The 14,502-nt window shown below is 40.5% G+C and overlaps 1 protein-coding gene across 2 annotated transcripts in view; it reads left to right on the top strand.

Annotated features, from left to right (window-relative positions):
• IREB2 (iron responsive element binding protein 2) overlaps positions 1 to 9,962 on the top strand; it is a 52,494-nt gene extending 42,532 nt beyond the window's left edge. For both annotated transcript variants that reach the window (XM_066239760.1, XM_066239759.1), the window contains exons 19-22: positions 1,992 to 2,139; positions 2,225 to 2,347; positions 5,666 to 5,851; positions 6,902 to 9,962. In XM_066239760.1, coding sequence (XP_066095857.1) covers positions 1,992 to 2,139; positions 2,225 to 2,347; positions 5,666 to 5,851; positions 6,902 to 7,012 — 568 coding nt within the window. In that variant the 3' untranslated portion in view covers positions 7,013 to 9,962. The remainder of the gene's footprint in view (positions 1 to 1,991; positions 2,140 to 2,224; positions 2,348 to 5,665; positions 5,852 to 6,901) is intronic.
• Positions 9,963 to 14,502: the final 4,540 nt, after the last annotated feature.

Raw genomic sequence — 14,502 nt, 5'->3', positions numbered from 1 at the left:
ATATGGGTTACGGGGTCTTGTCTTCTTTGAATAAGTTTCTCCTATTGGTCAGGTTCCTTTATCCAGTGATTACATGCTGTCCTAGATATCTGGTGGCAATGTAATTAATATAAACAGTGCCTATAGTACCTGTTGTACCTGCCTTTGCTTACAACTTTAGAAATTGAAATTGCTATTTTAAATAGAGCCCTTGTAGTCTAAAAAACTGGTAACAAGATTTTTCTTTTCCAGTGCTACTTTGTTGAAAAGTCAGCTTGTTTTGACCTACCAGATAAAGGCTGATGGTTTAGTCCTAACCATCCTCTTATTACTGGAGCACCAAATTAATTAATTAATTTTATATATTATATGTTTTATATATAATATATTATATATTATATTGTATATTATATATCTGTTTTTGTATTTTTCCAAAGTTAGAAGCGGGGAGGCAGACTCCCACATGCGTCCGACCGGGAATCACCAGCATGCTCACCAGGGGGCGATGCTCTGCCCATCTGGGGAGTTGCTCGGTGCAGGCCATGGAGCCATCCTCAGCGTCTGGGTCAACTTTGCTGCAGTGGAGCCTTGGCTGCAGGAGGGGAAGAGAGAAAGGAAGGAGAGGTAGAAGAGTAGAGAAGCAGATGGGCGCTGCTCCTTTGTGCCCTGGCTAGGAATCGAACCTGGGACTTCCACACACTGGACCGACGCTCTACCGCTGAGCCAACTGGCAAGAGGCCTGGAGCACCCAATTTAAATGTTTTGTGGGGTCCAAGGTGTACATTTATGAAGATAGGCTTGGCCTGTATCAAAAAGAATTTTGTCAAGTCATTAGATCTGACATATGGTTTATAAGAATACAGGGAACAGAGCAGCATGTGGAACAGTAGCATAGAGATGCAGTCAGCACAGCTTAGATACAGAAAATTATGCAATGCAGTACAAGAGGGGACAAAAAAGAGGTTAACATAGAGTTTAAAAGAGATTTCAGATCAGCAGAAAGAATTTATGAACCATATTTGGATCCTAATTTGGAAAAAAACTGAAAGATATGGAGAAAAGTAGGGACATTTGAATAATATCAACTATCTGATAATAAATATTGTGACTTTTTTTCTTTCTGTTATTGATAGTATTTTTTAGGAGGTGTATCTTTTAGAGTAGCGGTTCTCAGCCTGGGTCGCGACCCCAGCGGGGCCGCCTAAAGCCATCGCAAAATACATAATGCATATCAGGTATTTACATTCCGAATCTCAACTGTAGCAAAATTATAGTTATGAAGTAGCCACCAAAATTATTTTTTGGTTTGGGGTCACCGCAACATGAGGAACTGTATTGCGGGGTCACGGCATTAGAAAGGTTGAGAACCGCTGTTTTAGAGAAACACGATGAAATATATACACTTAAAATACGCTTTCTGGGCCCTGGCTGGTTGGCTCAGTGGTAGAACATTGGCCCAGCATGTGGATGTCTGAGGTTCGATTCCTGGTCATGGCACACAGAAGAAGCAACCATCTTCTTCTCCATCTACACCCCTTCTCTCTTCTCCTCCCACAGCCATGGTTTGGTTTGAGTGTATCAGCTCTGAGTACTGAGGATGGCTCCATGATTCTCTGCCTCAGGCACTAAAAGTAGCTCAGTTGTGAGCATGGCCCCAGATGGGCAGACAGGCAGGGATCTGTTGGGTAGATTCTGGTCTGGGCACATGCAGGAATTCTACATATCTCCTCCTCCTCTCATTTGTCTATTTCCCCTCCTCTCACATGGAAAAAGAAGGGGGGGGGAATAAGACACTATCTGCGTTTGCTTAAAACAGTTTGATAGGAGGTTTTGATAGAAGAAACAGAGTTTATGACTTGATTAGTATGTTTAGTGCTAGGTCCTGAGCAGTTTTGTTCTCTGTATGTTTGACATTTTCAATAAAAAAGTGTTTTCAAATAAGTTTTACGATTCATCAATATGTGATTATATTTCATCTGAAATGAAAACTGGTTTTTATAACTTACTTGTAGCCTTACCCCTCGTGAGTTCAACTCTTATGGAGCCCGAAGAGGCAATGATGCTGTGATGACAAGAGGCACTTTTGCAAATATCAAGCTTTTCAATAAGTTCATTGGAAAACCGGCTCCCAAAACTATTCATTTTCCATCAGGACAGACGGTAAGGATTTATAAAAAGTATTTAGACAGGTGCTAACTAAATTAAACTTTGTATTAACGATTTTCGTGTTTGGTTTAATCCTCAGCTAGATGTATTTGAGGCTGCAGAGCTGTACCAGAAAGAAGGCATTCCACTGATTATTTTAGCAGGAAAGAAATATGGTTCGGGAAATTCCAGAGACTGGGCTGCCAAAGGACCGTATTTGCTGGTATCAAGTCTTAAATTTTTATCTTTTTAAATTTCAGAGTTATCAACAACATCCTTCAAAGTTTATTTTACTCATTTGGATATTTGTGCTTATTTGGATCTCATAATATATATTTATAGGTTTTTAAAAGTAATTTATTTTATTTTATTTTTTTTTATTTTTTACAGAGACAGAGTGAATCAGAGAGAGGGATAGACAGGGACAGACAGGAATGGAGAGATGAGAAGCATCAATCATTAGTTTTTCATTGCGCGTTGCAACACCTAGTTGTTCATTGATTGCTTTCTCATACGTGCCTTGACCGTGGGCCTTCAGCAGACAGAGTAACCCCTTGCTGGAGCCAGCAACCTTGGGTTCAAGCTGGTGGGCTTTTGCTCAAACCAGATGAGCCCGCCCTCAAGCTGGCGACCTCGGGGTCTCGAACCTGGGTCTTCTGCATCCCAGTCCGATGCTCTATCCACTGCGCCACCGCCTGGTCAGGCTAAAAGTAATCTTATTATATTTTGTACCAATCTGGTTGCATTAATACTTTGAATTTGATTAAATCTACATCATCCTTTTTTTATTTGAGGAAATCAATATGTTAGAGGCAAAGGAGATTCTGTCCTAAACTATAGCTTTTTGATGGTGATAATTTGAACCCACTGGTAGTTTTATGTGCTCCCTTTTCATTTAATTTCCTTGGATTTGCTGCCTTGGGGTTAATAGACTCAGATGTGGGCCAAGTTTTACTACCCACCCCCAAATAGGAGATGATGGTGTTTGGCTCTCTGCCAGGAAGACATTTCTCCTGAGACTGTTCCTTTGTTGAGGAGCACCAGGTAATCTGCTGGCAAGAACAGTCATGTGTCTGTTGCCACCTCAGACTCACAAGTGCTTCTTGTTGCAGTTGTAGTTATAAAAAGGCTGGTCACACACAACCCTTGTAGCTGTCATATTCATACAGACTTTATTCTTATTGAATCTTTAGTCTCCCCATAAGTATTCTGAGGATTTGTAGGAGGAATAACCCAGATTCTCTCATCTTGCCTGACCAGGTGGCAGCACAGTGGATAGAGTCGGACTGGTATGTGGAGGACCCAGGTTTGAAACTCGAGGTCACCAGCTTGAGCGCGGGCTTACTGACTTGAGCCCAAAGTTGCTGGCTTGAGCAAGGGGTCACTCATTCTGCTCTAGCCCCCGGTTCAGGCACATAAGAGAAAGCAATCAATGAACAATAAAGAATTGATATTTCTCACCTTTCTCCCTTCCTATCTCTCTGTCTCTATCTCTCTGTCTTTCTCTGTCACAAAAACACAAATTCTTTCATCTCTCTGAGATACTGCCTATAAGTATTGTGAATATTAATTTTATGTATAGGTTTTCTTTTCTTCTGAAATTTTTTTAGTCTTTGTTGTTTATGTTCTAGGCTTTCCTCACATAGCTGGTGATCTTTGACTGTCCATTCAGTTAGACATTAAAAAACTGATTGCACGGTGTTGAAGTGGTGGGTATTGTCAGTTAGTGGGCCTTACTTTAGATGATTGGATGTAAGCTACCATTTTCATTGAGAGCCAGCCCAATGCGTTAGAATCTATAAATATTTCCTTTGAGGCCATTCAGTTTCTCCAAGCATGGAGACCCATTCAGGACACAGGCTTCAACGTTGCCCTTATATTGAAAGGCATTCTACCCCAGCCTACCTCGCCCTGTGCCCAGTGTTCATCAGTCTGTAGCACACCCTCTTAACAGGATGATGGCACTCTCAAGGCCAGCAGTCAGTTCTTGGTTGGTAAAAACATCTTAACTCGCCTGACCAGGCGGTGGCGCAGTGAATAGAGCATTAGACTGGGATGCTGAGGACCCAGGTTTGAGACCCCGAGGTCGCCAGCTTGAGTGCGGGCTCATCTGGTTTGAGCAAAAAGCTCACCAGCTTGGACCCAGGGTCGCTGGCTCAAGCAAGGGGTTGCTCGGTCTACTGAAGACCTGCGGTCAAGGCACATATGAGAAAGCAGTCAATAAACAACTAAGGTGCCGCAACGTGGAACGAAAAACTAATGATTGATGCTTCTCATCTCCATTCCTGTCTGTCTGTCCCTGTCTATCCCTCTCTCTGACTCTGTCTCTGTAAAAAATAAAAATTAAAAAAAAGAAACCATCTTAACTCTTTATTTATGTATAAAGTACAGGTGTATACTTACTACATAAACAGGTACATTGTATATCTGTGGTATTAAAATTTAGGAGGTGGGCAGTGAGGAAAACGATATGTTTAGGGGAAAATGTTTAAAAGGCTCCGTAGGGGTCCAGTACTTTTTTTTTTTTTTTTTTTTTTTTGAGTCAGAGAGAGGGATAGAGAGGGACAGACAGGAACGGAGAGATGAAAAACATCAATCATTACTTTCTCGTTGCGGTACCTTAGTTGTTCACTGATTGATTTCTCATACGTGCCTTGACCATGGGGCTACAGCAGACCGAGTGACCCCTTGCTCAAGCCAGCGACCTTGGGTCCAAGCTGGTGAGCTTTGCTCAAACCAGATGAGCCCACCCTGAAGCTGGTGACCTTGGGGTCTCGAACTTGGGTCCTCTGCATCCCAGTCCAACGCTCTATCCACTGCTCCACCACCTGGTCAGGCCAGTACTTTTTTTTTTTTAAGTTGAGAAACATGGGTCTAGAGCCTCTGTAGCTTATTTTCTCCAAAGAAGAAACCTTCACTTTCTGGAGTGGGGACTGACCTGGGTATCTTACTGCTGTTTAGATTTCTTAACAGCACCTGGTGTTCTGAGAACCTCTAACATCCAAGTGTCAAGCCTTTTGTAGGGTCTTTGTTGCCAATGGACTCAGACTTTGATATTGCTGTCTAATTTTAGTTTATCATTCTGTAGTTTCACTGTAGTCTGCTATATCAGTTACCTGTGTCCTCTCCGAAATATTTATAGCATTCATTCATTCTGTTCCCTTTATCGCTATGAGGTTATACCTCTCTGTTTATTTTAGTGGCATTTCAGGAGGGAGTGGTGATGAACACATAATGTTAGATCTCCCATGATTAAACAGAAATCATCCTGAGCCCTCTTTGAGGTCCGTGCAGCTGCCCTGTTTACAGAGTTCTTACTGTGTGTAGGTACTGGCAAGATGGAGCCCTAGGGGGTGGAGGGACAGTTAGACAGCTACTTTAAACAGAACAATTTATAGGAGACTTCTGTAAATACTTTGATACAACATCATAAGGTTTTTGTAGAAAAGGCTGAAGGTAGAATTTTTTTATTTCCTTTAAAATGATCAATAAAGCAACTTTCAGAGAAGATTGAAGGAAACAAAACACATGTTTGTTGCAGGGTGTGAAAGCTGTTTTGGCTGAAAGTTATGAAAAAATTCACAAAGGTCACTTGATTGGAATTGGCATAGCTCCACTTCAGTTCCTCCCGGGAGAAAATGCAGAGTCCCTGGGCCTCTCTGGCAGAGAAACATTTTCTTTAACATTTCCTGAAGAACTATCTCCTGGAGTTACATTAAATATGAAGGTATCTCTAAAATTCTCAAATATGTGGTTATGTACTGTATACTCAAATAGATGGTTGTAAATGGAATAATAGCAGTTACTGTGAATTGCATATTGATGTGGGTTGGGGACATGGAAGTATGTTCCATGGAACATGGTGGCTATGTTTCCAGTTGTAACAGTTTTCTGAGGGAAAGCAGAAGCCCTGTGGGTCCTCAGTCCAGAAGAAAGCAAATGTGTACTTTTAGTCACATGTGCCACTGCCTTTTCCTGCAGTCAGCTCTCTGTTCTGCTCTAATTATAATCCAGACATGTGAATCACTCCAAAGAGAAGGTATAGTTGAGCACTCAGGCTTAGAGTAAGACTACAACTAAGAAAAAAGAAAAAGAGTTAATAGATACTTTTTTTTTTTTTTTTTAATGGGAGGGGAGATAGACAGTCTTCTGCATGTGCCTCAACCGGGATTCACCCGATAACCGCCATCTATGCTCTGCCCATCTGGGGCCATGCTCACAACCGAGCTATTTTTAGTGCCTGAGGTGGAAGCTCCATGGAGCCATCCTCAGCACCTGGGGCTGATTCACTGGAACCAATTGAGCCATGACTGCAGTAGGGGAAGAGCAAAATAGAGAAAGGGGAGGGGAAGGGGTGAGAAGCAGATAGTCATTTCTTTGTGCTCTGAACAGAAATCAAACCCATATAAATACATGCCAGGCCAATACTCTACCACTGAGCCAACCAGCCAGGGCCAGATATTTTATACAGTGAGTATTTAATGTAAAATGAACTTGTCTTGTGAGTACAACTTTCCTGATTTAATGTCAGATTCCAAATGACTTGATCTGGTATTCTAGATATAATACTTATCATTTAGAAATTAGAGATGAAAATATTTTACTTACCTGTGAAGTTTATGGTTAGGTATGTCAGGTGGTTTTCAAGCAGAAGTTAGGTTTCTCAGACAGGATATATGGCAGAAACAGTCCTTGAATTATGAGGACAAATGGTTTTGACCACTAAGTGACACCTTGGAGATTTTACCACTCATGACATGTTTTTGTTTGTTTAAAGACAAGCACTGGAAAAGTATTCAGAGTGATTGCTTCATTTGAAAATGATGTGGAAGTAACATTGTACAAACATGGAGGATTATTAAACTTTGTGGCACGAAAATTCTCATAGTATCTGCTCTTCATGGATACCTTTCTAAACTGGTAACTGCAAACCAAGCCTTTTGTGCTGGACCCAGGAATCCTCACCATGGAGCTGCAGATAGTCCCAGACACTCTCTTATCTCATCCATGGATGTAATGATTATGAATCACGTAATGACAGAAATGAAATCTTCTGATTTTAAATAATATACGAATGGTGCTATTAACATTGCTAAAATCAATGTGTGAAGTATGTTGTCTAAGAGACCGGTAAGTATGAGGAGTGTTTTGTCAGACCGTTTTGTAAATAAAGGCAGAATTTGAGCTTGTATTGAAGATTCTTATATGAATAACCTTCCTGAAGTTTGTTTAGTTTTGCATCTATAAAACTGTATACGACTGTTTGTTGGTTTAAGAGTAGGAGATTAAAACATAAGAAGCCAGGTTAGATTCTAAAATGGTGGAGGCTGGAATCTATTATTTATATAAGTGGACTTCCAGATATATTAATTCCTTTTCAGAATTGTGCTGGATGTAGTTGGCTTTCTTAGTTTGTAACATAAGCCAGGGTTACCCTTAGTCTCAGCCTAACTGCGAGGGATGGAACCTGCCCCAGACAGAATCACTATCCAGTTCAGCAAAGTTTCTCCACCTATGAAGACAAACTGTGACAGAATGCAACTGATAATGTATCACCCACCACAGGTTAACAGGAACAACATGTATTATGTTTGCAGCCCTTAATTATTCAGTCATTTGCTAGAGACCTCTGCCAGGACTCAGCTGGTATCATCTTAATTAGATTAAATTATTTTTCTTATGTAGTTTTGTCACTTCTTATGACCTAATATTTTAGGTATCGTTAACCAAAATTCCACCCTTGTTTGGAGTTACTAAAGAGAATTTTATTTAATCATTAAACACTAAAATGATTTCCTCTAGACTTTTAAATTATCCTTCCTAAATTTTATGGTTACTTATCCGTAGTCTTTTTTAAATGCTGGTAATTTTTAAATATTTAGGTTGATTTCCTGTCATTTTAAATCATTGTTTGATTCTGGGATGTATGATTCTGTTCATGGTGTTTTTTTGTCTTAATCAAAGCTGACCATCAGGATAAAACACTTTAAGTTGTTGCTCAGCACCATGTTTTCTTAAGATGCATGTCTGTTTACCACCTCGAATGCCCTGTCGCCAAGTTGTTCAGCAACTTTTAAGAAAAAGGTGCGGATAATAGATTCCAGAAAATCCTGTGCCCCTTTTTTAATTATAAAATTTAACTATTAGCAGGCAATAGATGAGTGCAGTGAATTTTTTTTCCCACATAAAGATCTTCAGTGTGACCTAATTAAGTTACTGCAATTCAGCTTTAGTTCACATTGCAGGAGTAAGGAATTACTTGTTTTAAGCTAAAATGCTGAAACTACCAAACCAGTGGGTGAAGACCACCGACCTTTGCACATACTCAATCATACAGTCTTTTTAAAATATTCTACGAGTACATGTTTAGACGATTAGATGGGCTAGAGTTTGACAATTTCCCTTTATTTAAAGTTTTTATAAATTTTTTCTGTGGTACTTTCAAATCAAATTGTGTTCTTGATATTTTATTCTGTATATTTGTCAGTGCATGTGTTTCTAATTTGCAGGAAAACATGAGTTAGGAACGGATAATTTCCAAGTTGAATGTTTAAATACCTGTGATAGGCTTTGAAGAAATGATTATTCCAGATTGGAGGGGGCATCTCTATTAGTTTCAAGCATATTATAATATGTAGACTCAGGGCAGAGGCATGGGTGTCATCATAAACATCTGATCCAGGAGATGAGGATGATGAAGGTAGCTTTGAATTAAGCACTTAAATTTCCAGTCTGCCAAGCCCAGTAATAGTACAAGCAAATCTTGTATTTCAGGAATAGAACCAAGGGTGTCTTAATCTCTTGCTTATATCCAGTGAACCACAAAGCTTGATAAGCATGGTTATCAATTGGGGAGGGGAATCGTGGATGTATGGCCCAGTGTGTACCTTATAATTCTGCCTCTAGCCAAATACTGTGTTTGCAAAAATGTGGCATCTGTTGGTTTTTATGGCTTTATTTATCTCCTTTGTTAACTATATCTGGGTATTGTTATGTTAAAAAATATATATTGTGGAAAGGAAGTATAATGGTTACATAAGAGAAGAAAATCAGTGTTGTAAAGCTCAGATACACTGTGCTACATACCATTGCCATATTTCATTTGGGTTTTGTTACTCCTATAAAATGAAATCAGTGATAATGGCATCCCACCACTGAATTGCCATTATTACACCTAAAGTTTCCGGGCTGACAGTTGTCATTTTTTCTTGTTTTCTCCAGATGTCTGAGGTGACATTTGAATGAGAGGTATCAGAATCCCTTTAGCCAGATTGCTCAATTTTTCACAGTAATCAGACTTCAGTGGTACCAAAGTGGGGAAAAGTAGAGCTAAGACCTAACTCAGAGTCATAGTCATTTGCATACATGGTAACAGTGTTGTGTGCATCGCCTTCTCAGTGATGAGTGACAAGACGGGGAGAAATGAATTGACTGACATTATTCTATGGTTGAATTAAAAGACACCTTTCTTTTGCCTTTCAGTTTAGGAGAAGGTACTAAGATACTGGGTACTGACTCTGTCTTAGTTTGATTTGGAATAATAAAGAGAGGGGAAGAAGATGGACTTAGGCTTCTTCAGTAGCCTTCTCCTAAAGTATGATAGTGCCGATATTTCCATCAATTTTACACATAATGTGTGACTATAAAACCATATATCTCACTTAAGTAACTAAGAATCATCAATTATTTAAAGCCAACAAAACAGTGTAACAGTTTTAAGTTCAATAATGTTAAGCATTGTATAGAAATATATTGGAGGCAAAGTTCAGTTGATGACAATTGTGTATATGTTATTGATGCTGTAAATTATTTTTAATAAAGAAAATTGTATTATCACATATTAGGCTCCTACAAAATATTTTGTGGTAATTGAAAATAAAACACCGTAACTTAAAAAGAAGTAGGATGGCCTGACCAGGCGGTGGCGCAGTGGATAGAGCGTCGGACTGGGATGCATAGAACCCAGGTTCGAGACCCCAAGGTCACCAGCTTGAGCGCGGGCTCAACTGGTTTGAGCAAAAGCTCACCAGCTTGAACCCAAGGTCACTAGGTCCAACAAGGGGTTACTCAGTCTGCTGAAGGCCCGAGGTCAAGGCAAATATGAAAAAGCAATCAATGAACAACTAAGGTGTTGCAACGCGCAATGAAAAACTGATGATTGATGCTTCTCATCTCTCTCCGTTCCTGTCTGTCTGTCCCTGTCTGTCCCTCTCTTTGACTCAACTCTCTGTCTCTGGAAAAACAAACAAAAAGGATGGCATCCAGAAATTTCTCCTCAAACATGTTATCTAAATGTTCAGACATGGATTATGACTGCCACAGTGTGGTCTATGGTCATCCCTACATTGAGCAGCTCTTTTTTATTCTAGGGCCAGTGAGAATGAAAAGCAAGATAAAAGTTTGAAGTAGGCATATCCTGGAGGAAACAAGTCTTAGGTTCATGGAATCATGTTATAGAGTTGAAAAGACTAATCTCCCCAAAGCAGAATCCCTTGTACAAATACCATTTAATAGGATACATTTTCTTGACTAGTCAAGAGATGGAGACTGCTGTGCTGAGCAACCCATCCTGTTGACTGAAGTTTGAATGGTAAGATAGACTATTTTGAGCTCAAATCTGCCTCTTGGTGGCTTATACATACTAATTCCAATTTTCCCTATTTTGTCCATGCCTCTTAAATCACTTTGGTACAACTAAACATTAAATGCCTATTTAATGAATAAATGGAACCCTCCACAAATTCCAGTGCTTTTAACCTCCATAAAATAGATAATTTATTATGGAAGTAACTTATGTTAAAGTGGACCTTTAGGACTGAATTTGAGGTCTCTTGCTATAAGTTGTGTATTACAGGAGGAAATGGCCTTTTCTTGAATATGCATAAGGTGCTATTTTTATAAGACAGCTGATGGTGCCACCTCCTCCCTTCACTGGAATTCATTAGTGTTCCCATGAAGTGTCATCCAGATCTTTGAGCCAAGACCATGGGCCTCTAAAGTCATGTTTTGTAAATGAAGTCAGCTGCCCACAAATCTAAAAGTATCTGACCTTTCTCCCATTCATTCATTTTTAGAGAAAAAGGGAGGGAGACAGATGAGAAGCATCAACTTGTAGTTGCAGTACTTTAGTTGTTCATTGACTGCTTCTCATATGTGCCTTGACCTGGTGGGGGGGCTCCAGCCAAGCCAATGACCCCTTGCTCAAGCCAGCAACCATGAAATCATGTTGATGATCCCATGTTCAAGCTGGCGGCTTCGGTTTCGAACCTGGGTCCTCAGAATCCCAGGTTGACGTTCTACCCACTGCACCACTACCAGTCAGGTTCTCCCATCCTTTTTTTTTTTTTTTTTAATTTTATTTATTTATTCATTTTTTTAGAGAGAGGAAAGGGAGAGACAGAGGGAGAGAGAGAGGAGAGATAGAGAGAAGGGGGGGGAGCTGGAAGCATCAACTCCCATATGTGCCTTAACCAGGCAAGCCCAGGGTTTCGAACCAGCGACCTCAGCATTTCCAGGTCGACGCTTTTATCCACTGCGCCACCACAGGTCAGGCCAGGTTCTCCCATTCTTAATGGCACCCTAAATGTGTGATTGAAGGTTATTAAAATTTGGCATTGGTAAACCAAAATTGATACATTGTTTTCCTAGGATTCTAAGAAGTTTTTAAGCATTGGAAAGGCTAATACTAACATCCATGCTGATTGTGTGAATAACCAGTTTTTGAGGAAACTTAGTATCTCATCAATGTTGTATTTTATTGGTTTACAGTTTTCACTTGATGCCAGTTTTGCTTTTTTTGTTTTATAGACTTTTTATTTATTGATTTTTAAAGGGAGAGAGAAACATGGGTTTGTTGTTCCACTTAGTTGTGCCATCATTGGTTGATTCTTGTATGTGCCCTAGCTGGGGATGGGACCTGCAACCTCGGCATGTCAGGATGATGCTCTAACCAATTGAGCTGCCCAGCCAAGGCCCTGTTTTGCTTTTCTTTTTTTTTTAGATTTTATTTATTCACTTTAGAGAGAGGAGACAGAAAGAGAAGTGGGGAGAGAAGGAGGGAGGAACAGGAAGCATCAACTTCCACATGTGCCTTGACCAGGCAAGCCCAGGGTTTTGAACCGATGACCTCAGCATTCCAGGTCAACGCTTTACCCACTGTGCCACCACAGGTCAGCCCTGCTTTTTAATTATAAATTGGTTTAGCTTAAGCTTACTCATTTTAATTTGATGTGTTATTTTGGCTGATGAATTTTTCAAAATGTCAGACTGTAAGGTTTATGTTTAGTATGTCAAAAACAGAACACCCAAATAAAGAATTTTGTAAAAAATAAAGAGAACATCTGCTCTAGCCTGGGCTCAATGGATAGAGCATCCAGACACCCCAAGGTCATGGATTTAATCCCTAGTTGGGGCTCATATGAGAAGCAACCAGTGAGTGCATAACTAAGTGGAACAAGTTGATACTTAATCTCTCTCTCTCTCTTTCTCTCAAATCAGTGGGGGGGGGGAACTGCCTAGTTAAAAGAAAAAGCAGGTATATGTGTAATCCCCACAAAATGTGCTTGTATGATGACAGTTGTCACTGAATTTTATGTTCACATGATGTTGGCACAGAATTTTGAGCATTTTAAACAACCTGTAATATATAGCTAATGGAAGTATAAAACCATTGGCTATTATGTTTTATATGATGTTTTATAATATAAAGTCACATCTGTGCCCTGGCCGGTTGGCTCAGTGGTAGAGCGTCGGCCTGGCGTGCAGGAGTCCCGGGTTCGATTCCCGGCCAGGGCACACAGGAGAAGCGCCCATCTGCTTCTCCACCCCTCCCCCTCTCCTTCCTCTCTCTCTCTTCCCCTCCCGCAGCCAAGGCTCCATTGGAGCAAAGTTGGCCCTGGCACTGAGGATGGCTCCATGGCCTCTGCTCAGGCGCTAGAATGGCTCTGGTTGCAACAGAGCAACACCCCCTGGCAATGCCAGGTGGATCCCGGTCGGGCGCATGCGGGAGTCTTGTCTGACTGCCTCCCTGTTTCCAACTTCAGAAAAATACCAAAAAAAAAAAAAAGTCACATCTGTAATCTCACTCTGCAAATTGTTCATTTTGCTTCACTTCAGTTTTTGATCACTGAATTCTGAGAGTCACTACATAAAGTGGCCAGGTGAAAAAGAAAAAAAATGTTAATGTGACAATGACATAATGTCTTGTCTATCAGATTAGTGGAGCTTTTCTTGTCATGATTGCCATTATTGAAGAAAAACATTTATATCCAGTAATAGGACTGAACAGTAGCTTAAAGACATTAAAAATGTACAAAAGATTTATGTAAGGATATTCTTACTTAAAGACACAGGAATGCTCATTTAAAGTGAAAAAGGCAGTTACTGTATGTCTAGTAGCCCTGTCTTCAATTCTCACCAGTTGCCAGATTCAATCTTTTTTCCTATTCCCTCATATCAAAAAGAATAGGGAAAAACAAATATATCAATAGTAACGGGGAAAGGAAGAGAGCATGCAGAGGGGCCTAACAGGGCCAAGAGGAGCCAGATATTGTTTACAGAAAATCAAATCAAAGTTGGTCTTTGATAGCCTGAAGTAATGAAACGTTAAGAATATCGCCCTAGAGTTGTAAAAAGACACCATGCTACTTGGTGATTAGAAGTGAAGCAGATAACCAAATCTAAAGGAAGGAGAGAGGCCATCCCTCAGTATAGGTTTGGGAAACATCCAAGTCAATCAAGGTGACTAGATAACGAAATGTGTTATATCCTGATAGGAAAAAGATTAAAAGTGTGGCGGTGGTGGCTGCGGCTGCATCTACAAAAAATAGGGAGCCATTTGCAAATGTGAGTGGGCAGGTGTCTAGGTCCTTCTTCAATAGAAGTCCTGCGTACTGCCGACGTGCATACAACTGTCTGTCAGAGCCTAGTGCCCTTGACAATAAGGATTATTAAGTAACCTGACAGTTAACACCATGATTCCCAGGCAGTCTGGAAAATCAAGTTTCTGCGCTTTCCTGCAGGGAGAGAATCCTCCGACTGCACTAAAGGTTCTAAACCAAATACTAGTTCTCTTGGTCAGTAAATGAACCAACCACTCATCACACTAGATCTGTGCTGTGGTGCTCCCGGCTTCTTTTCCATCTATTCTATTGAATTCATTGGCTTGGGAAGAGAATAGAAAAGAGGCTGGCCTGACCTGTCGCGGGTTGGAAACCCTGGGCTTGCCTGGTGAAGGCATATAAGACAAGCAACCAGTGAGCATCTAGAGTGAAGCAACTACTACTTCCCTGCCCCCCCCCCCTAAAATCAGTAAAATCTTTTCAAGAAGAGAGAGAGGCTGGTTGCTGTGGGTTTGGTCCAGGCTCTGGGACTCCTGGG

The sequence above is a fragment of the Saccopteryx bilineata genome, chromosome 7 (assembly GCF_036850765.1).
Source record: "Saccopteryx bilineata isolate mSacBil1 chromosome 7, mSacBil1_pri_phased_curated, whole genome shotgun sequence".
Classification (NCBI taxonomy): Eukaryota; Metazoa; Chordata; class Mammalia; order Chiroptera; family Emballonuridae; genus Saccopteryx; species Saccopteryx bilineata.
Note: the sequence above shows the minus strand (reverse complement) of the source record. Positions and strands in the feature narration are given on the sequence as shown.